Source organism: Dacryopinax primogenitus (assembly GCF_000292625.1).
Source record: "Dacryopinax primogenitus strain DJM-731 SS1 chromosome Unknown DACRYscaffold_19, whole genome shotgun sequence".
NCBI classification, from domain to species: Eukaryota; Fungi; Basidiomycota; class Dacrymycetes; order Dacrymycetales; family Dacrymycetaceae; genus Dacryopinax; species Dacryopinax primogenitus.
In genome coordinates, this window is record NW_024467216.1 from 497,981 (window position 1) to 520,306 (window position 22,326).

Consider the following 22,326-nt stretch of genomic DNA (forward strand, 5'->3'; position numbering starts at 1 on the left):
TCCAGTGGTAGGAATGACAGAGCCGTGGGAACTCTCCGATGCAATTGGGATACGCGCGATGGCCAAACTGGGCTGCCTCATTCATGTCCCTCGGGTTTGATGTGGAGCATGGATCACTTCGGCAAAACGTGTACTAAAACCAGCTCAGTATTTCCGCCCCAAACAGTGTACACGCCGGGTTGCAGAAGGTTCGCATAGATGAAGAATGAGAACCTTCCTGCAGACCAGCTTGAAGCAGCGAGTCCTGTGCTGCACATTCGAATTTCGAGTTCGGATCCGACCTTCGAAAGGCTCTTCGAACGACATGTATTGGAAGGACGGAGTGGACCCTAGACATAGCCTTAGGTAATATAGATTAGGAATAGATTAGGTAGTAGCCCGAAGGTCCGAACCGCTCCGAACGTATATAGAAGGATTCGGGTACTTCGGATAGGGACGCTTGCACTTACTTACTCTCTTGTTCGCTCTCACTCGTTCAGACTCGGGTGATCACTTACTTTACAACCAATACTACTCCTCTACTCTACAGTCACTCTTTACTCTACCCTCTACTTGTCTCGTTCCGATCATCGATTCGAATTCTCGATCCGTGAACAGCAACACTCGTTCGTATCCTTTCGAGTCCTCGCAGCCACTCCTACTTTCCGGACTCCCGTCGGACTGCTTGTGTCTAGGGAAGACAGTGGCTACGCTCTTGCCTGGGGTTAGGAACGCACGTCGGACCCTCGAACCGACCTTCGGACTGCTCTATCCTTAGAGTCTATCTTCGGGTTGGCCACTATTGGACGTCGTAACTACTACTACCTAGGCTCGTGCCACTACAGTCTACTCCCCCTCCAGCGGACCTACCCCCGACGCCTCATTGGGAGGTGTAGAGTACAGTCCTTGACCGACACCAAAAATTTCTGGCGTAGAAAAAGGACGGGGTTTAGACTGCCACGGTCTTGTATTGGTGCAGAATATTGAAACAGTAGTGGTTACGCGACCCAAGGTATCACAACACCGAACAACCCGGGCCAAACAATCCGCCCTTTTCCCAAAGATTGTCACATTGAATCTCAATGAATTCCCTAGCCAGGATATCTCAAGCGCGAAGATATGCTAATATGAAGTGAAGATCTTACACAGATGCTGCCATGCGAGGAGGGGGTGGCCCTCTTTCACTAGTCTAGATCGAATCCGTGTCCTGCTCTTTACTTTTCAGGACGGAGGGCTCCTTGTCGCTCCCGAACTCGTGGATGACTTCTCGCTCCAGGGTAACGCGGATATCATGCAGGGGGTAGTCGGAGTCGACGCCGGACTCGAGCCCGTTCGAGCTCTGGTTCGGCTGCGGCCGGCGGGAGCTCATCACCCCCGCGGCGTTTGATCGAGACGGGTAATTTTGCCCAGAAGTCATCGCGTTCGAGCGGCTCTTTGTGAATCCGAGACCGACACGCACAATGATCAGCATGAAGGTGATGCCGATAATGGGCACGATGATATCTGTCATCACTGCAGAACCGTTGTTTTGAGTCACGTAGGTCTAAGTGTTCAGTCAGCACGAGTCGTTCTTCCTGGCCTAGTGAAGAGAACTTACGATGAGAGTGATCATGACGCAGCTGGAGTACAGTGCACCGGACTCCATAAGCACTGCGATGACTGGCCATAGGGAAGCGACGGTGCTCGTGTGGCCACGGACACCCATGTTGATCTTCCAGATCTTGAGCACAATAAGTCCAGTGACGAGGAAATTCTGTGCCAGGCCAAGCGAAAGGAAAGAATATGCCCAGTTGGTGATGGCGGTAGCGTATGCTGTTGTCAGCTCTGCGTGAGACACTTCATACACCACTGCAAACACAGTAACTTGGATTCAAAAAAGGTCAGATATTATCGGTCTCAGAAGGAGGCACGCTTACCCAGACTACCAAGGCACATGATAAGTGGCAGAATGACCACATAATAAGACCGATCCCAGACCAGCCACAGCCGGTATATCAGCATCAAGTCTGCCAGAGCGCCCGTGACCGCCCATAAAGATGTGCTGACGGCGACATGCCTGTGGGGAAGAGCGCTAGTGTTAGACCCTGGGACCGTGCAACTGAATACTGCAGAGCAGCCATGACGTCGACGCACCATTCGCTGACCTGCTCCAGGAAAAGAATTGCACCACCTGCCTGTGCTTGTGCGGAAGTGATGAACGCGACGTACGCACGCATCCATCGGACAATGAAGTAGAGCGTGATCAAGCAAAAGAACAGGGCGGTGGATATCAGGAAGGGGATGTTGACGCGTCGGCCGTTTTGAGGGTAGGCGAGCACATACACTGCCAGGCAGAAGAGGGTGAAGAAGATGCCGTAGAAAAATGCCAGGCAGATGATGCCAAAGAAGGCGGCCTCATCGATCCCAATGTTGACCATGGCTGTGGAACCGCGTTCAGGACGAAGATTCAAGAACACGTCCTGTAGGTCGGGGGGAATGAGAAACGGGGAGCGGCGAGGATGGGGTGGGACTATCCACGCGTCCGTTGCCTTTTCTATGCGTCGCGTTCGGTAGACCTCGGCTGGGTTGTCAAAAATTGTGGGTCTGGTGAAAGGAATATGATAGAAAAGAGGGTAAGAGAAAGGAAGGAATGGAGATCTGAACCAGGGGAAATCTACGAAGGACGGATGGAATGCAAATGGGAAGCGCGTCGGGTGGAGAGAAACAGACTTCAAGTAACGGGGAAGCCTGCGGGAACTTGAATTTCCGAAATATATTCACAGACATATGCGTTTGCCTTGAGATATTCCCACCGAGACGTTGGCCAGGCAAGGGATGGCGAGCCGACGGCCGCGGCAGACATTTGGTCGCTAAAGAAGCCAGCCTCCTCCGCCCGCATAATATCTCACCTTCCCCCAATCGTGACGAGCGTGTTTTAGGGTTCGTCTTAAGACCAAGAAGGGGTCGTATGACTTCCCCAATGACCGCATGTTGCATCAAGGCAGAATCCGGCGCACACTGCGCAAGTTCTTATGGCTCGCCCTTGCCAAACCGTGCGTGACCTCGGTGGAGCAAAGGCACACAACTGTTCTAAATGCCCCTTGACGAGGAACGACGAAGCCGAGCTTGTAAGGATTATCTGTGGCAATGTGAGCGCGTCCGGTATGTGCCGAGTCCGGCTTCAACACGATAGCACGCACCGATGATGTTTTAAGGGAACAGGGTGCGAACTGGAATGTGCCCAGACTCCACACTTTTTGCCTCCTTACACACCCAAACCGGACTTGAGAGAAGTTTACTACAACTAAGCCCGCACAAGCCGACAATGTGAGAAATAGCATGTTGCGTGTTAGAAGAACATGCCCGAATTTCCTGCACAAGAAGCAGCCAGCGAGTCGCAGCCATCATCAACGCTTCTGCATTGATTCAGAAAAAAAAAACATCAGAATCCAGTAGGGCTTCATATGGCAGTTCCGAGATGCGACAGGGCAGCTGCAGCGGTTGGCAAGGTCGGTGTCCGCCCATATGCTGACTGTATGTGGGCCAAGTGTGCGCTGTTCGGGAAGGAAGAAGCGACGAACAGGTTTTCCCACCACCGAAGGGCGCTCACAATCCCTTCGGAGGGCTTGTGGCGGAAGCAAAGTTAAATTAGGAAATGGTGGCGGTGCTTTCAATTTATTAGTGCAGCGTGGTCTAGCCAACCAGGGTCCAGTATTATCTTTACCATCATCAAGGTTTGTTGATCTTCTCCCGCCGCACGCAATTATAAGTGGACTTCTGCGCGTCAAAGAGGTAATACAACCTTAGGGGAATCATGTGCCCTAATCTTTTATAGGCGCATGATAACGGCAACATTTGTTACCGATTGGTTCCACCCCAGACGATATTAGCCCAGTGGAAGCTCCTCTATTCATTGACATTTTTGGAAAGTCGGGAAACTGGACCGATGCCTGACTATATCTTTCTCTGTCCTCTCCCAAGCCTGGACAACGTTTTTCAGTCTTGGCCTGTGCAACGCTTGGGTTGGTGGAACAGCCGGCGGCAATCTCATCTCCGTGCAACTCTACCGGCTACTATTCTTCACAGAATGTTCCCTCCCCGTACATCACGGCGGTATGATAACTGACATCACGGTCATGCTTTCTAACGTGATTATCTCTGCCACCCCAATTCAGTCTCGATTTGCCGCACCCGTTTCCCTGGCCCCCCACAAGGGAGATTAACGGCACGTTGTGAAGCCCTCTGATGCGAGTACGTCCCGCTTTCCCGCATCTCTGGTTGGTTGGAGTTGCGCGGCGCCCGCATCGTCCTTACGTTTGTCGTGCGTGTGGACTCCTGAATGAACTCTATACACTGAAGTGCACCAAAAAAGCCCGACGTGTGCCGGTTTTGCCCCGTGTCTGTTCCATTTCACTTTCCCAAAAACGCTCACTCGACATCGCTCTCGTTGCACTCCTGTCTTTCCTACCCAGTATGATGTGGCTTTGGACCGTCGGTTTCGCACTTGTGGCATATGTCACGTACAAGCTCACAAGCCTGTCTCGTCTCCCACCGGGACCGAAAGGCCTCCCGATCCTCGGAAACGCGCTCGATATCCCCCTAAATGGCCTCTTCCTCAAGCTGGACGCTTGGAAGCAGGATCACGGAGAGATTTACGCGCTGAACGCAGCCGGTCAGAAGATTCTCGTGCTCACAACCGCCAAGGCCGCCGCAGATGTGCTGGATCGCATCAGTGGAAGTTGCAGTGACAGACCAAAGTTCATCATGATGGGCGAGTACATGACCGGAGGGCTAATGGTTTCTACCCTTTCTCACGGCGATCGGTAAGCACCCTTTCTGCTGTACTAGTCGACCAGGTGCTGATAGGGGCGTAGCTGGCGGCGCATGCGCCGCATCGTTCACGAAGGGTTCAACATCCGCGCTGCCGAGGCATACTACTCGATGCAGGAGGAGGAAGCAGGTCGGCTCGTTCGTGTGCTGCTGGAACAGCCCCGTGTCGAGCTTGGTGTCGTCCGCCAGCGTGCAGCGGCGAGTATCATCTGGCGTGCGCTGTACGATGCGCCTAGTCTGTTCCAGTCTCAGCAGGTCGAGGAGCGTGTCAACCACATGAACGAGATCCTCGATGCGCTCTTGTCGTCCGCCATGCCCCTCGCATACATGGTCGAGCTCATTCCTGCGCTGAGATACGTTCCCACCAGCCTCGCCAAGTGGAAGCAGTACGGCGAACGCTTCTTCAAGGACACGGACGAGTTCTTCGAGAACCTGTACAAAGAGGGCAAGGAAAGCAAGGGCGACGGCAGCAAGGCCAAGGGCTTTGCGGCGAGCACGGAGGAGGCATGCAAGGAGTTTGGTGTTAGCCAACAAGAGGCAGCATGGACAGCAGGCACGCTCTTGTACGCGTATACTTGTTCTTACCCCTCTTCATTGTCTGATGAATCAATAGCGGTGCTGGAGCCGAGACGACCGTAGGCGCAGTGCACTTCTTCTGCCTGGCGATGCTGCTCCACCCCGAGGCGATGAAGACAGCTCAAAAGCAAATCGACGAGGTGTGCGGCAAGAATCCCCCGACGTTCAAGGACCGCGAGCGCCTGCCTTACCTCCAGGCTCTGCTTAGGGAGACGATGCGCTGGCGCCCGAGTGTGCCTGCGAGCATCCCGCACGTCGCCTGCGAGGACTTTCACTACAAGGAATGGGTCATCCCTAAGGGAACGATGTGCATTGGCAACATCTGGTTCGTCTAGCACCAACTACTTTCCCCTAGCCCTGCCCATTCTGACTCCTGTAGGTCAATCAATCGCGACCCAGAGTTCTTCCCGGAGCCGGAGAAGTTCCGTCCCGAACGCTACCTGGACGAGAAGGGCCAGCTCCGCCCCTCCCTCCCAGGCTACCACGACGACATCCTCGCCTACGGCCACGGGAGGCGGATCTGCCCCGGCCGGGACTTTGCGAACAACACTGTCTATGTGGAGATGGCTTACCTGCTCTGGGCATTCGATATCGAGAAGGCGAAGGACGCGAACGGGAAGGACATCGTTCCGAATGATATGGACTTCTCCGATAAGGGCCTGACGGTGTACGTCCACTTACGTATCTTGTTGTATCGTGTCGTGCTGACATCTTGTCCAGGCACCCGAAGGAATTCCCAGCAGTGTTCAAGCCCAGGCAGGAAAACCTGTCTGAACTCATGCCCGCTATCTGATGGCCGGGCGGAAAAGTGACCGGACGGTGAGGGTAATAGCACGACTCAGACTTTGCTTGTCTCATACAACATGTGGATCCTTATTGGGTAAATGATATCGGAAGGTTGGATTGTATGTGCTGTACTCTACACCTCCCAATGAGGCTTCAGGAGTGGGAGTCGACAGTAGTGCCAGGAATCCTGTAGATAACAGTTCGTAGGTATAGGTCTTGCAATTATCGAAGTCCGTTCCGAAAGGGTCCGAAGAGGCTTCGAGGGTTCGGTCCTAGTTTTGAATCTCCTGAGGTGCGAGCCTAAGTCCCCAATGAGGCGCGAGCGTTCGGAGAGGCCGTCCGAGTCGAATGGCTGCCTAGCAAAAGGCAGCTGAGAGGATGTGAGCCTCGGAGTGCCCTTCAAAAGTTCGAACGAGAGTTCGGATTGGTTGAATTAGAGGGAGGGAGGGAGAAAGAGAGCAAGGATTGGCTGTATGTTAAGGGTGTAGTGTAAGGTGTAAGGTAAAGATAAGAGAAAACCAAGAAGTGGGAGCAGTCCCTATTCCGAAGTACATCATTAGCCACACCCTATATTAAGTGTATAAGGCAAACTGATTAGGGGAAGGGGGTGTGTTGCCATTACGGGGATTATTGCCAGGCAATATGGGATATCGCTATACAGTATGGGATATCCGAAGGGGTAGCTAGTCCAAAGATAGTTTCGAAGGCTCGATCCTAGTTCCGAGTCTCCAGCCATGCAAGCATAAGACCAACAGGGGTGAACGCGTTCGGAGAGGCCATTCGAGTCAGGAGAGCCGGCTTGAACCGATCCCTTTTTCGGACCTCGTTCGGAGTGTCGTTCAGATTGCCGTTCGAACATCGAATCCGGCTTCGAAATTAGGACGTGCAGCACAGTACTCGTGCAGTGCAATGAACACGTATTGTGCCGTGTGCAATGTAGTGTACCGGCTGCAGCATATCCATTCACAGTAGCATGCCATTCAAAGAGAGGAGTGCAACAACGCGAAAATCTACAAAACAAACCTCTAGCCAAGCCCGTCTAGTCCCTCAGGAGCGCATCAACAATATGCCCGACCCTAAGCTGCCTCAAATCCGTATACGTCTGTCCTTGATTAGCCCACAACCACAAAAGGTCGGTTCGGTAGACGGCCCACCTGCCCACACCCAACAAACAAGATCGGTTGGCCAGTCACGTATGTCATACTAAGCGCCGCACCAACCTTGTCGTCCACCGTGTCCCACTTAGTGACAAGCATCCCGTCGATGCCTCTCCCCCTGCCCGCTCCCAAGCCAGAGGAAGCGCTAAAGTCCTTCAAGGACCGGTCGAATTTCGTCAGTTGGTCAACGGCTTCGTTCCCCACTAGTGCTTCGCCGACGAAGATGATCTTGTCGGGGTTGTTGACTGCTACTAGTTTGGATAGGGCGCGCATGAGGGGCTGTGAATAGGGAGAGGAGGGAGAACACGGTCAGTCAGTCACTCAACGGGTTGATCGGTTTCGGTCTCCTTCCAGAGGGGCGTACCTCGTTGTCCTGCATCCTCCCAGCCGTATCAATAAGCACGACATCAAACGCGTTCTCCTTGGCTGGTCCGATCAGTCCCAGCACCGACAAACCGAACCGAGAGCAAAACGCACCATAAGCAATCGCCTCCCTCGCGATGCCCGCCGCGTCCTTCCCGTACCCTTTCTCGAACAGCTCGACCCTCCTGCCTCCGCCCGCTTGTGCCCCTCCGAGCAGAGTAAGGTTCCTCACATGCACCCTGAGCTGCTCGACCGCCCCGCTCCTGAACGTATCGCACGCAGCGACAAGCACCTCGAGCCCGTTCTGCAGCAGCCAGAAGGCGACTTTGGACAGGTTGGTCGATTTGCCCACCCCGTTGACGCCGACGAAGGTTAGGCTGTAAGGGACGGGAGAGGAGAGGAGGGAAGAGGAACGTTTGGCTCTGATGGAGAGGAGCAGGTCGGTGCTCGTCTTGGGCGTGAGGATACGGGTGATGCTGGCGCTTAGCGCTGCCCTGACTTCGGTTTTTATCCCTACCCCGACGCAGTCAATACCCAGCAGCCACCAAGATGGCGAAAGGGAGACGCACCCTTGAACCCGGTCACTTTCTTACCCCTCAGTTCTCGACCTACACTCTCCACGACCTTGTCCGCAATCTCAGCAGCGACGTTCTTCCTCATCAGATGTTCCTTCATCGCCCCCAGTACAGGCTGAAGTTCTTGGTCCGTAAGCATCCGACTGCCAGTAAGACGGGAGACGATGTTTCCGAACCATCCTTCCTGGGCAGGCTTTTCCTGCGTAGCAGAAGTGCCAAACGCACGGAGGAGGATATCGTCCCCTTCTTCCTCCTCTTCGGGTGACTCTAGGTCGGCAACTTCGTACATCCCTTCCTTGTTCCTCCGGCCCATACTGCTCTGATCTACCAGCTCCTCTAGCGCTGGTGCAGGCGGGACAACCGCCGCTCCGCCATCGGAAGGAGGCGCGTCGGACGAGTAGTCCAGCGCAGCGATCTCCTCCTGCGAAAGAGCGGAATCTCCCCATTTTCTCTGGGCTTTCTTCGGTTTTGCAGGTGAGAACGTCTCTGACCCGGAGCTACTCCAGTCAGTTACGATGTTTGATATTGCGATGAGAAAGGAGGAAGGACGCACTCGCTACCCGGCGTCCCGGCCGGCTTCTTGCCCCTCTTCCCGCCCCGCCTGCCCCCTGCCAGTGCACCCCGCCCACGCAAGCGGGTTTTGAGTGCCTCCACGTTCCGGGTGATCTCTTCCTCCGTATGGGTATCTTCTGATACCAAGTCTGGGGGTGGTACTACGAGGAGAAAACAGTGAGATGCCGTGCAAGAAAGCAGAAAACAGAGGCATACAAGTCTTCGCTGGTTCAGCGGCGAGGAGTACAGGTTTAGGCAACGCACTCCGGCCCTTACTCTCCTCCTGAACGCTCTTCAACACCCTATCGACCACCTTGTCCCACCCCCGGAAGGCGCGGTCAAAGTCCCACCCACCCTCGACTTGCACCAGCGTTGGGCCGGTAGCGTGCAAACTCGGGATAAGGGAGAGGAGGAAGGGGGTGAATAGCTTTAGGAAGAAAGACTTGAGCTGCGCCAGGAGGGAGGGGATGTACGACAGGTGCAGGAAACGTTGGTAGGCTACCTGCGATGCGCCTCAGTCAGGGTATGCTTTAGGTGCTTGGGAAGGGGGGACGCACGACGAATATCAACTCCATCTCGTTACTCGTCGTCCACCGAATCGCGTATCCATCTTTCTCGTACCCTTCTGTCTCCCCATCCTCTTCCCCTTCCCCTTTTCTCTGGGAAGAGACAGACCTGCCCTGACCCTCTATGAGCGCTTCCCTCACCAGGGCGTTTACTGGCCCCAATGGGGAGGAGGGTGTGAATGACCGTGTCCAGAGGACGAGGCCGCCTGCATCTTTGTCAATTACTGCAAACTTGAGTTAGGGAGTGCCCACCTTTGTGCGATATAGAACAATGGTCGAGCATCCTTGAGTTTACTTTTCGGTGGCGGCGTCAATCGCGTGTCGTGTGGCAGATTCGTCGATCATATTCGCTTACCTAATCCGGCACTATTCGGCAGAAGTCACACAGCCCCTGCGCCGCGTTCGCATCTTTTGTTTCGTATTGGCGCATCTCTGTATCAACTCGGGGTGCCCACCACCGTGCCTCTGCCCGGCCGAAGCATCGCACACCCTCCTATTGTTCTAAGGCGGTCAATAACAGATTCAAAGGACAATAGTTTCATACTCTGTTGCTGTCTCAGCCTGGGTCGTGATGACGCAAGAGAATACATCCGGCCGTGGTTCGTGGCCGTGGTTCGTGGTCTAATGGCGTTTCACTCTGGTCGCTACTGGCGTTGGCTCCACTCTCACAAGGAAGGTGGGGTCAGAAGTATCATCGCCCATGTGAGCCGTGGGCTGAGCAATTCAACCAGGTGAGTTTAAGAGGAGGGTATAAAAACCAAGCTATATGCGCTCTTTTCCCCTCAAGACGCTCTAGCTGCTAGTCAGCTCACTCACTATCCTTCATCCCTTTCCACCCTTCCCACGCACAAGATGTTCTTCCCCCTCCTCCCTTTCCTCCTCCTCACCGTCCTAGCCGCCCCCGCACAACAACAACCAAGACAAAAGTGCCTCTTCACCTGCCCCTCCCAAGACCTAAGCAACACCCCCTCAGACCACTCTATCGAAGTCTCCCAACGGCTCGACTGCGGGTATCAAAATGCCGGTGTATGCGCCTACGACCTAGTACGCTCCCTCCCTTCGTCCCTTTTTTTTTGCGGAAACTGACTGAGAACAGAGGACCGGATTGCTGAGAACGGATAGCATGTCCTCCAACGGGCTGGACGGCGCCAACTGCCCTGAAACAGCGAGCACCAAATGCTGGGACTCACCTAAGCCGCTCGTGCTTGTCCGTCGTGCCCCTATCCCTGAAGAAGGGCTAGAGAAACGGGAATTGTTAGACGAGCGGGAGCCCCAGCCTGAGCCCGAGCTTGAGAGCGGGGGAAGAAAGGGGATGGAGGATGCCCTTGAGCGGAGGGATGAGGACCAGGAGTGGAGGAAGTGGGTGAGGGATTGGAGGTATGTTGATGTCGTGTGATCGACCGACGCCCTCCTGCGACACCCCCTTCATTTTCCCCTTGCCGATCTCGCGATGCCGACCAAACCAAGCTACCGAACGGGACAGCGTCCCACTACCACCGTCACCAACGGCCGGCCTAGCAGCCCAGGCCATCACCAGGTTCTTGAGGGACCACGCACCACGCACCATTCACGTGTGCGATATCTTATGCCCACCCATGGCCCAAGTGGCCCTTGCTGCCCAGGTGCAGCCGACTCTCTAGGCGCTAGATGCCTACTGTATCATATACCCACTGTATTCCTATGCTACCTAGCAGTTGTAATTCCTATACCGTTCTCTGCCTTCGGTCTCTTCATCTCTTCACATTATAGTCAGCAGCCTTGCTAGACACTGTGCCCTCACAGTAGGTATCGGTCTCAGGCCCCCAGGAGGGTGAAACACCAAAGGGTAAACGAGTGTTTCTTAACCCTCAACTTCTCCCTCACCTGCTCCTTCCTCTCCTCCACCCGGACTCTCTCCTCCCCAAACCAGTTCCTCACTCCCAGTCCCTCCTCATGCCACACCTCATACACCCTCACAGCAGCACCAACGTCCACGCCCGCAAAGTGGATTTCCAACTCCTGGTCGGCCTCCGGATGCCGGTTCACCACTGCTAGGCGGACCTCCTTCCCGTCTTCGGACAGGACGGCCGAAACGTCGACGAACGGAGGCGGGCAGACGTGCTGTATCCATTCTGGTCTCGTTTTCCCTGTATAGATCGGGGAAGAGACAGATACCTGGAGGGAGGAGCCGCGCATGTAGTTCGCGAAGAGGAACAGAGGGTAGAAGGTCGTTTGCCTGAATAACCCATCGGGGCGTGTCATCACAGGGGAGATGACGTTCACCTGTTCCTCTTCAGTTAGGGGTATAGGGTTGGAGGGAGCCGGGAGGGGACTCACGGACTGCGCAATACAAGCGATCTTGACTATGTCTGCTTGCCTTATGAAGACGTTGAGCCAGCAAGCGACGGCCAGCGCGTCCGAGAGGTCGTAGTGCTCTTCCGCGCCTTGGGAGCCGATAGCCCTCTTCGGATCCCAGACGTTCCATTCGCTGACACGCATTCAGTGGCGCAAGCAGAGAGGGAGGGAGGAGACGCACTCGAAACAGATCGTGATGGGCTCTTGGACGGAGTTCTCGATTCGCGCTAACTCGATTAGGCCTGGGCTGGGTTAGGAGGGCATGATCCGGCAGGGAGGAGAGGGGACATGCTCTTGGTGATCTGGATCCCTTTCTCTGCGCCTGCGGGGCCGGCGACGTTAACCATATGATCACCAGCGGAGATGGTGTACTATCACCATAGGTGAGAACAGACATACCCTTCGGAGAAGAACACGTACCTGATGCAGGGAATGGTATTTCACCATCGGGGCGAGCACCTTGAGCACGTCCCTATCCCAGGCTGCGTACCCCGTTTCTCCGCAGGCGATGAGCTCAATGCTCGGGTCGAGCAACTTGAGCGCCTTAGCCCACTGGAAGGCAGTCTTGGCGTAGTCCTCGGCTGTCATTTGGCCGACTTGCCATGGTCTGGCTGGGATTAGCTAAGCAAGTGGAGGGGGAGAAGGGAGTACCCATAGACTATGCAGTGATGAGTGTGTTTATGAGGTGAATGGGTGGAGGGACGGACCTTCGTTCCCCAGTGACCAGTATTTCACTTTGTACGGCTCGGGATGGCCGTTCTTCCGGCGCTGGCTCGCCCAGTAGGTGTCTATTGAAATAGAGGTGTTGGGGTTATATCTACTAGAGGTGAACAAGATGTAGACCTACTGGAGGTACCGTTGCAGTACTCCACCCCTGGCATGACCAAGTCAATAATCAAGTATACAAGGCAAACATGTACTCACAACCCAATGCATCCTCCAACGTTCCCGTGCCCATATTCAGGCAAATATAAGGTTCCACCTCCGCCTCCTTGCACCAAGCCATAAACTCATCCGTGCCGAACTGGTTGCTCTCTTCCCCGAGCCACGCAAGCTCTGGCCTGCGAGGGCGCAGTTCACGCGGTCCGATCCCGTCCTGCCACTTGTAGGAGGAAACGAAGTTTCCTCCCGGGTAGCGCACGATCGGGACTCGTAACGAGCGGATCACTTCGAGCACGTCTTTCCGGAAACCGGTCTTGGGATCTGCCAGAGGAGAGCCAGGGTCGTACAGCCCGCCATAGATGCATCGTCCTGGGTGTGTTAGATGGTTGCAGAGCGGACAGATATAGAGACGCACCCATATGCTCTGTGAAGCCAGAATAGATGCGCGGGTCAACTTCTGAGATGACGCGCTTTGGATCGATTCGAATCTCGATTGGTGACATTGTCGCTGCTGTTCACGAGGAGATCGTTGTTAGGCAGAGCTTGTTGCAGAAGAGCGAAGTGAGAGCCAACTGAAGTTCCCAGTTGGGCAAACATAATGGCCGTCAGAGTTCGGCATGTTACTACTCCGAGATGAATGAATGCGGGGAATGCGTGGAGGGCAACTCCGATGTAAAGACGGTGCGGGGAGATCATTGGCCCTTGTCAGCTTCGCGAATAAATGTCAATCACGTGGTCATGATGCGCCCACGGGGATTTGCCGCGCTTTTTCTGCTCCCTCTTTCGTCTTGACCACCGGCTCAAGTATCCGGGGTATGGCTGCCCTTTCATATCCCCGATCACTCAGTATCCAACAAACTTACTTTCCGGGGTTCTTGCGCACCATGCAGTTCAACTACTACGATTTGCTCACATGGCTGGCTAGATGAAGCAAGCGAGTCGCGTTCTTCTCTTTATCGTGTCTTCTTCGATCTGTCGGAACGATCGCACATCTACGCGACGTTCCAAATATATGCGGAGCGATATTACACCGGTCCGCCCGTATCCGCTTGGTTAACTCTTTCCTCTTGTCTTCTTCTGCTGTGTTTGAACTGGTACCATGCGGTAAACACAATTCTGTGATGGTGTGACTCTCGGGTAGTCGGACAACCAGATCCCGAGCGGCTTCGACAAGAAGGAACGCTTTAAATAATCATAAAAATGGCGTGCCTGATGTGCGATGGTTCGCAGTCCCCAGTGACTGCAATTGTGCTTGTCTTGTAGGAGCACCAACCTTACAGTCTGCTCTCTGCACTTGGAATCACTTTCGAACTGTTCAGCGATGCCGCTCTCGCCGCGCGTTTACACCTGGCTCTGCGGGTGTTTTGCAGCCCTTGGATCGATTCTTTTCGGATATGACTTGGGTGTCATCTCTTCCATCTTACCAGGAAAGCCCTTCCTCGCCCAAATGGGCCCCGACGCCTCAACACAGAACCCCACCTCGCAAGGCTTCATCGTCTCCCTGCTCGTCCTCGGTGCGCTGTTTGGGTCCGTCCCGGCCGGACTATTGGGTGACTACCTCGGAAGGAGGAGGGCCATCATGGGCAGTACGGTGGTCTTCATGGTAGGAGGGATATCGCAGACGGCAGCTCAGAACCTTGCTACCCTCATGGTTGGGCGGTTCTTGGCTGGATTCGGTATCGGTATGCTTGCGACTCTCGCGCCAATTTATCAGAGCGAGATTGCACACCCTAGCATCAGGGGAAAGCTTATCACACTCACACAATTCCTCCTCGGTATAGGCGCATTCGTGGCTTCCTGGATCGGTATGGTATCATCCCTTTCTTCTTTGCTCCTTGCTAAGTGGTGAACTAGGTTACGGTGCCTTCTTCTGGCAAGATCAACGCCAATGGCGTGTTCCCTTCGGTATCCAGATCGTTCCCGCCGTGCCCCTCTTCCTTTTCATCCTCTTCTTCCCCGAATCGCCACGGTGGCTCGCATCCAAGGGTCGACAAGAAGAGGCCTTATCAAACCTGGCCCGTCTGCACGCACATGGGAATATCGATGACCCATTTGTGGTGGCTGAGCTTGAAGATATTAACGCGGCATTGAAGAGGGAGGCGGAGATTGGGCAAGTCGTAAGTGCTACGAACACACCAGATTCGTTCTCCAGCTGATCCAAATTAGTCATGGGGAGAGCTGTTCTTTGTGCCGTCCAATTTCCGCAGGCTTGCGCTGGGTTTCGTTCTCCAGTTCTCAGTACAGATGACCGGCGTCTCCGCGATCCAATACTACAGCCCTCAGATAGTAAGCCTCCCAGCTCCCCTATGTCCTCGATCATGCTGATGGATGCTGCAGTTCTCAGCCATCGGTTTCCAAGCGCACCAGACTCTGCTTGTTCAAAGTATCAATAGCGTGATCGCCCTGATCGGAGAAGCCTGTTGTGTCCTGTTCGTTGACGCCCTCGGACGTCGGAAGCCCCTCATCTGGGCAAATTTGCTCGACACGATCTGGTTCATCGTTGCAACCGCCATCATGGCCAACTACCCCAACATCAGTGGCCAGGTGGCGGCGGGTTGGATATTCATCCTCATGACATGGGCTTTCAATTTCTGTTTCTCTGCGGCTATTGGACCACTGTCGTGGGCATACCCAGCCGAGATATTCAACACTCGCACACGTGCCAAGGGGACGAGTCTGACGAGCATGTCCGCTTGGGTCAGTAACTTTATGATTGCGGAGGTCACACCCATCGCGTTCAAGAATGTTCAATGGAGGTACATGATGGTCTTTGCCATTTGCTCGTTCACGAATGCTGTGACCATGTGGGCGTTTTATCCCGAGACAGCTGGGAGGAGATTGGAGGAGATGGACGAATTGGTGTGTGTAATCGAGTTGACAGTGGGCCACCCATTGATAACCGATCCGCGCAGTTTGAGACTACTCCAGCATTTGTGGCGTTCCACAAAGAAGCAACGAAGATCATGAAGGGCCGCGAAGCGGAGGAGGCGCTCACTCAAGGTTTGTCATGGGTCGTGACCCAACCATTCCCACCGCTGACACGTTTGAGCAGGAGTACTCCGTCATGAGATGAGCATTCGCAGAGACGAATATTCGCCGGAGAAGGATCATTCACAGCATATTGACACAATGGCTTAGTAAGGCTTCTGTGTTAAGTTTGCATATATGTTATATAGCTATGACAGACGAATCGTTTGAGAATCAGAATACTCTGCTCGGCAAATACGGGCCATTCCTGCTGGTGTACTCTACACCTCCCAATGAGCCTTCAGGAGTAAGTCCGCTGGAGGGGGAGTTGACAATAGTAGCTTGAGCCTAGGCAGTGGTAGTTCCAAGACGTAGTATCTGCCAAATCGAAGGTAGTTTCGAAGGAGCGAGAGGTCCGAAGACCGATTCGAGGTTCGACGCGCGTTTCTAAACCCCAGGCAGGAGTGTGGCCAATGCCTACCGAAGGCGCAAGCAACCCGACGACCCTCCGAAGTGAACGAGTGATTAGGAGAACACTAGAAAGGCTAGTAACGAGTGTTGCGGAGCGGGATTCAAGGATTTGAATCGGTAGTCGGAATAAGGGAATCAGAGGGTAAAAGTAATGATTGACTGTAGAGGAAAGGTTTAGTATCAAGGATAATGTAAGTGAAGGGAGATAACCAGAGTCGAAGGAGCGTCCCTATCTGAAGGACTCGAATCCTCCCTAATCCATATGACCTAAGGCTGTGTATAGGGTCCATTCTTCCTTCCCATGCCTTCTCATAGTCCTTTCGGACCTCGTTCGGAATGTCGTTCGGAGCGTCGTTCGAACATCAGATCCGACCTTGAAATTCGAATGTGCAGCACAATAGGCGAAGGCAACATGCCCACTCACCAAAGCCATGCTAAGCGTCGCAAGGAGGAGAGAGGTCATATTGTGAACGGTTTGGGGGATCAATGGCGTGCGGCGCGACTGAGGAGGGCGATATATACGATACCGGAGCAGTTCTGAACAGAAAATTGCACCAAGATGCGATGTTCTCCACAGAGCTTCCGTACACGCCAAGGCAGAGCTCAATGAGTGCATGTAGAGCTCAATAATAGCTCGAACGCATAAGGACGTGTCGTTAGATTCCAAGTGAGGACACATCCCAGATGATAGACATAGCATCGACGACAGTTAGCATACCAGCGAGAAAGGACACAGGCATGCTGTAGTCTCAAACAAGAACGGATCAAGATTGTCGGTGCCCAGGAAAAATTGTGGAGCTCAATCTCGTGTGCTGCACATTCGAATTTCCGAGTTCGGATCCGACCTTCGAACTGCTCTTCGAACGACATGTCGAACTCGGCCGGACTGGACTATTGGAAGGAAGAAGTGGACCCTACATAAATTTAGGTAATATAGATTAGGTATATTAGGTAGTAGTCCGAAGGTTCAAATCGCTCCGAACGTATATAGACAACCGCTCCGCGCACCCTGGGGAACCACGTGTGCGGAAGTGACAAGGAAGCAAAAAGACTGCACCTGATTCCCTGTGCTGGTGTGCACTGCAATGGGCTTGACTCTTGATCTGCCACCACTGTCTGACACACTGTGCGCACCATCTAAACATTGCTATGTCACATCTTCTTATGGACCCTACTTGCCCCCTTATGCCAAACACCCTGTTTGTGATGGTGATGACCCAGCTTGAGCATTACAGTGCTGTGCTGCAAGTGCTGCAGATCAAGCAGGTCTTGATCAATGCACAAACCAGCCTGTGCAACCTGCTGACTGGCTGTAAGTCACATTGTGTTTATCATGCACAGTGTATGCTCACCAGTGCCACAGTGTTTACATGGTGGATGCAGATGCATTGCTGGCTGTCATACCACATGGATGTATGCTGGCAGAGTTGAGAAGTGGAAAGTTGAAGGTGTTGTCAGTGCTGGACATGTTTCTTTTTAAACAAGGCTTTCTTCCAGGCTTGACAAAAGGGTACGTAGATTAACTGTGCACAGGGTTTGGTCTCACTGGTGCAGAGCTATTCAAATAATTGATTATGCAAAGCTAAGAGAGTCCTCCAAGGTTGAGGCAAAGAGTATGTGTCTGCACTTCATACTTGACCTTCCTGATCTTGGACAGGACAAGGCTGTCTGGCATGGCCACCTTGTGGTGTCATATCCTGCACAATACTCTGTGCTTCCCCCTGGACCGGTCAACTATGTGCAGAGGTTTGAATGGTGGGTTGTTGGACACAAAGGACAGTCAGAAGCACCTTGAGAACCTGCCCTTGGAACATCTGTTGCTCCTAGTATGTGTATGCATACCGTGCAAAACAAGACACACCACCAGATTGTGCAGATCAGTGTGCACAGTAACATGTAAGTTTTTTTTTCGCATATATACTGTTCACTCTGTGCAGTGTGGTGTTGTATGCTCACCTGTATGAGAAGAACCCCCCGAAGCCCCACACTCTCCCCGGCGGCAAAGAGAGCCAGCATCACTCTTATGTTTTTATCAACCAGACTGGGGAAATTGAGTTCATGGCTTGGGGTGTCAATGTGGTGTACTTTGCAGGTGCCGAAGAGGGAAAGGTAAGAGATATCAAATACAATTATGCATACTAAATGATGTGCATAGGTCTATTGTATATCATACCCAGTGATTGATGAGAACGTGTTAGCATTTAAATGGTGTGCACACCAATACCAGCTCATATGGCAGAAGCACACCCACATGGAGCTGGTAAGTTATGCACAAAGTCTATGCATTATGCTGACCCTTGATAGGTCAATAACATTGCAGAGCTCCTGAATATCTTTTTTTTTTCATTTTCTTGTCTTAACATGGTGGAACATCTTGATGTTGGTGAGCTTGTGGGTAAGCTGAACCATGCGCATAAATACCTGTTATGCTGACATGGCCAGATATCATGGTCATCATCAACAGGATGGGCAGGCTCATCAAGAGCAGGGTACTGGCAGGGGCAAAGGCAACAAAGGTATGTTTGTATACACTCTCTGAGTAAATTTTGATCTGTGCACAGGGTCATCAGTCCATTCCGTCTTCCACTTGTTGCAAGCTGTGGGTCATGGACGATTCCCTCACCTGCATGCACATTGTCCTTTGGGATCATGCTGCACACATCTTCAATGCTGCTCCAGGCTGCATGCTGGTGTTGAAGTCTGCTGCCGTTGGTTATCTGAACAGCCCTTGCCTAAAGACTGATGTTGTGCACACTAAGGTGCTAACAAAGTATAACAATGTTGCTACACAGGTGCTCTTGTTTTGGTATGTACAACATTGCACATGGTAATTGTGACTAATTCTTGCAGGTATCATCACCAGAACGGTAAGGAGAAGGAGAAGTGGTGGATGATAATGGGAACGTACAGCTCTGATGGTCATGCTGACCATTGGTATATCAAGGTGATGGAAACCCACATGATCAAGTGGGCGATGGAGAAGAATCTGGGCAAATTGTCTTGCACAACATTCCTAGTGGAGGCAAACATCCTCCTGGGAACCATGCACAAAGATTACATTCACATGGGCTGTCCTTTCAAGAGCTGCAACAAGATTCCAAAGCCGGACTGGAGGAATGTGGATGGTAGCTACAGCTGCCAGCAGTGTGGTGCAAACGTCCTGATGTTAGGCCCTAAGTGAGTTGTGGAGACTATGTGCATAGGTTAACTCACTATTGTTAGGTATCACCTCAACTTTAAAGCCATGGACGGGACAAAAGAATGTTGGTGTCATGTGTTCAACTCTGCTAGTGCATGTCTTATTGGTGTGGATGCGGGAACAATGCTGGTGTGGAGGGAGTCTGATCAGGTATGTTGTGTTTCTGACTATGTGCACTGTCTCAACATGGACAGAGGGCATTGTAACAGACATATGAGAGGAAGATCAGCAAGCCCAACATGCACAAGTGGAGGATGACTGTGGTAGCTGAGCATGCCAAAGCAGAAGGTGTAAGAGCATTCAGGCAATTGTTGCTGTTGCTGATGACTCTACAGTTTGGTGACAAGATTAACTGGGTTGTTGTCGATTTCAAGAAGATGGAGACGGCATGAATTATCATATTAGGAGACAATCTGTACCCACAGGCACACAAAGCAATCCAAACCATTGTGTATGAATCATCATGGTGTCTCATTAGACTATGGCACATAGTGCTTAATAAGAAGGATACAGATGCATTATGTGCATTATCTAAGGTCTTGTAATGATGAAGGAGAATTGGTGAAACAAATGACAAGCAAGTTCACTCTTCCTCTGCTGCCTCCTGTATCTCGACTCCAAACCATATCATCCTCTGCTTCAGCAGTCAATTGTCAATGGCCAGAGTCTCATTGTCCAGCTCCTCAACCCTATCTGTCAGCTCGTGAATCCACCTATCAAGTTCTCTCTCATCATCTAACAATGCATGTAGCTGACAAATTTCATGGTTGTTGTCGCTGATTATGCACAGAAGTTCTGTGTTGTTTGCAATGATCAAGTCGAGTTCAAGTTGAAGCTGATGAATGTGGGAAAGTTGGTCTGGGATGTGTGAGAGATCAGGCCCCACGTGAAAGTTCTGTATGGCCAAGTCACTGCCATCTGCATGCCATTTGAGGCCGGCATAAGCTTTGTGCAGTGTTCTCAATTTGCCCATCCCAGGCTTGCGGTGCAGCTCAGATATGACACCATTTGCATGCATGAGTTGATCTTGGAGAAACACTACTCAGTGATGAGTTTCAGCAAGTTCATTGACATGTACAGTGTTTTGGTGCTCAAACATGTGAAGGAAAGTTGTTTGGGTGGCAAAGATGTCTGGGCTGGGTCCCCAGTGACCTGGACAATGAGCATTGTTATCTTTGCTGTTGTCATCACTGCAGTCTTCAGAGATACTGTCGTGTACATTAGTGGACCATCTGTGTGCATGTCAACACAGGAAAGGGAAGCCAGGTCCGGGACAGCATACATGGGTTGAAGAGTGACTTGTGTAGGAATGGAGGTTGATCCTGTAGAGGGAGGATTGATCATGCACATGGGATGGGCAGTTCTTGCTTGCTTCCCACTACCTTGGGTAACAGCATGACCAGGAGACACTGACAATGGTCACTGTGTACCATGAGGAGCCTGCCCTACGTAAGCATACAGGAGATATTGCCCATGATGCCCTCACCATGAGATTCATAGAATCGGAATTTAGGGAACCCTGCAAATAGAGTCAGTACCATGCGCAGAGTATGTACAACAATAGTACATACTGGAGAACCCACATTAAGGCTGGCAGAGTGCAGGCGGATAGCCCCAGAACAGCCTGAGCCATGGGAAGGGGGCTGATTGCCAGTGGGCTGGGACATGATCAATGGAGAACATGGGAACAAGAGTCTGAGACAATGTGCACAGTGGCTGACAGAATGGAATCAAATGCAAAGACATTCAGGTGACTTCTAACCACACCACCACCTCACATGACTCCTTGACGCAAAAACAACCCCCCCACATGAATGCAAAAAGATGTTGTGCATAGCCCTAACAGGACTCTCTCTCATCCAATAACTTGGGGAGTGAAACTATGGCAGATTGCTGGCGGAAGATTGTATTGTGTGCTGTGTGGAGCTTGACACAGAGTTCCACAACCTCGAGAGCCAAGCTATCCAGTTTGGCCAGCTGACCAAAGATGGTGATACTGGCTGGGCTGTACCAGAGCAGGTCAATTGGCTCAGTGTCTGGGAGTGACACGACACAATGTGCAAAGTCAGCGGTGGAGTCATCTTCAATGTTGGTTGCAGGAGAGTGATTGTGAGCACTGTTGATGAGTCAGCTCGACAATGCGCATGGTATGACAGTGTATAAATACAGTATGGGTGCATGCACAGAAGTGGGCTCATCCATTGGAGCAACCATGATGAGGTGGTGGATAGGATGAAAGAGGCTTGTGCATGGAGTGAATCTGTCTTGCCCTTATACACCTGTGCCAGTGTATGACCCACCACAGAGTGATTCAGTATAAAACAAGGGTGCAGATCCACGTGGCTAGTGTCATGTGCATGAATCATTATGACTAAAAATTGTATGACATGGTCTCCTCTACAGAAGGTGCATCAGATGCGTGATCTAGAAAATATATGGCATCAAATTGAAAGGCAATACCAAATGATTGCTTTTCATTTGGTAAGTTATCATCTTTATTATCATACCTCTTGCGGACTTGCATTTCACACAGAACCAAATCACCTTTTTGCAGTGAGGATGCTGCATACCATTTCATGTCCTTTGTCTGTTTCATGCCAAATGTAGCATCATATACCAATGTAAATTCTTTTGTCTATGTGCATAGGTCAATTGTCTCCTGGTACATACATAGCATTACTTGCTGGTTGAAGGGAGTTGTCAGGGCACCAGCTCATTGCTTGGTCAAGAGACATGACTAAGCCTTTATGACATGGAAGTAGCTGGTATACCTTGGCATGTGCTGGAACCTGCTGGAAGGATTGGATGGTCAGGTGACCTGCTGTGCATGGCTGTGCATGATCTCATATGACCTCATCCTTGGTCATATGACCTGATCACCTGACTAGGCTGAGTAAGCAAGATGTTCTAGCAGGTTCCACCACAGAGGTATAAATATAAGGCCTACTCTGCCTGGGGACTGTCTCTTCAGACTTGGTCTCTTAGGATCATCCACAGGTACCTATACTGTAGATAGGTCTTAGTCATCAGGTCTACTCCACTTCCTTGTTGCCTGCTTAGACTCTTGGCACTCTTAGGTGAGCAGACTTAGTCAGCCTGTGTTGCCCTAA

General features: G+C 52.2%; 7 protein-coding genes across 7 annotated transcripts; 3 read left to right on the forward strand and 4 right to left on the reverse strand.

Annotated features, from left to right (window-relative positions):
• Positions 1–909: 909 nt before the first annotated feature.
• DACRYDRAFT_24505 (uncharacterized protein) lies at positions 910–3,397 on the reverse strand. Its single transcript, XM_040773703.1, has 5 exons — positions 3,159–3,397; positions 2,113–3,097; positions 1,896–2,035; positions 1,577–1,842; positions 910–1,522 (listed from the first exon to the last, which is right to left on the reverse strand). Exons 2-5 carry the CDS (start codon positions 2,394–2,396, stop codon positions 1,169–1,171), a joined length of 1,044 nt encoding a protein of 347 aa, XP_040625352.1. The 5' UTR covers positions 2,397–3,097; positions 3,159–3,397; the 3' UTR covers positions 910–1,168.
• A 1,037-nt stretch (positions 3,398–4,434) lies between these two features.
• DACRYDRAFT_57324 (cytochrome P450) lies at positions 4,435–6,176 on the forward strand (the record flags this gene model as incomplete). The annotated part of the gene is made up of 4 exons (XM_040775431.1): positions 4,435–4,781; positions 4,833–5,351; positions 5,402–5,689; positions 5,744–6,176. 4 exons carry the CDS (start codon positions 4,435–4,437, stop codon positions 6,174–6,176), a joined length of 1,587 nt encoding a protein of 528 aa, XP_040625353.1.
• Positions 6,177–7,126: 950 nt separating this feature from the next.
• Positions 7,127–9,646, reverse strand: DACRYDRAFT_83603 (P-loop containing nucleoside triphosphate hydrolase protein; the record flags this gene model as incomplete). The annotated part of the gene is made up of 10 exons (XM_040776632.1): positions 7,127–7,252; positions 7,305–7,586; positions 7,672–7,733; positions 7,785–8,183; positions 8,240–8,742; positions 8,799–8,958; positions 9,014–9,299; positions 9,355–9,435; positions 9,469–9,569; positions 9,616–9,646. 10 exons carry the CDS (start codon positions 9,644–9,646, stop codon positions 7,190–7,192), a joined length of 1,968 nt encoding a protein of 655 aa, XP_040625354.1. The 3' UTR covers positions 7,127–7,189.
• Positions 9,647–10,346: 700 nt separating this feature from the next.
• Positions 10,347–10,955, reverse strand: DACRYDRAFT_24507 (uncharacterized protein). Its single transcript, XM_040773704.1, has 2 exons — positions 10,460–10,955; positions 10,347–10,407 (listed from the first exon to the last, which is right to left on the reverse strand). The coding sequence occupies exon 1, from the start codon at positions 10,928–10,930 to the stop codon at positions 10,619–10,621; it is 312 nt and encodes a 103-aa protein (XP_040625355.1). The 5' UTR covers positions 10,931–10,955; the 3' UTR covers positions 10,347–10,407; positions 10,460–10,618.
• A 202-nt stretch (positions 10,956–11,157) lies between these two features.
• DACRYDRAFT_96614 (glycoside hydrolase family 51 protein) lies at positions 11,158–13,179 on the reverse strand (the record flags this gene model as incomplete). The annotated part of the gene is made up of 9 exons (XM_040777388.1): positions 12,995–13,179; positions 12,622–12,948; positions 12,545–12,571; positions 12,405–12,485; positions 12,118–12,308; positions 11,990–12,068; positions 11,879–11,939; positions 11,680–11,830; positions 11,158–11,625 (listed from the first exon to the last, which is right to left on the reverse strand). The coding sequence occupies exons 1-9, from the start codon at positions 13,080–13,082 to the stop codon at positions 11,158–11,160; spliced, it is 1,473 nt and encodes a 490-aa protein (XP_040625356.1). The 5' UTR covers positions 13,083–13,179.
• A 721-nt stretch (positions 13,180–13,900) lies between these two features.
• DACRYDRAFT_90992 (MFS sugar transporter) lies at positions 13,901–15,717 on the forward strand (the record flags this gene model as incomplete). The annotated part of the gene is made up of 6 exons (XM_040776987.1): positions 13,901–14,384; positions 14,434–14,696; positions 14,746–14,865; positions 14,917–15,438; positions 15,492–15,579; positions 15,632–15,717. 6 exons carry the CDS (start codon positions 13,901–13,903, stop codon positions 15,715–15,717), a joined length of 1,563 nt encoding a protein of 520 aa, XP_040625357.1.
• Positions 15,718–18,378: 2,661 nt separating this feature from the next.
• DACRYDRAFT_110902 (uncharacterized protein) lies at positions 18,379–19,608 on the forward strand (the record flags this gene model as incomplete). Its single annotated transcript, XM_040769142.1, has 7 exons — positions 18,379–18,412; positions 18,460–18,533; positions 18,579–18,823; positions 18,868–19,194; positions 19,240–19,366; positions 19,426–19,506; positions 19,552–19,608. The coding sequence occupies 7 exons, from the start codon at positions 18,379–18,381 to the stop codon at positions 19,606–19,608; spliced, it is 945 nt and encodes a 314-aa protein (XP_040625358.1).
• Positions 19,609–22,326: the final 2,718 nt, after the last annotated feature.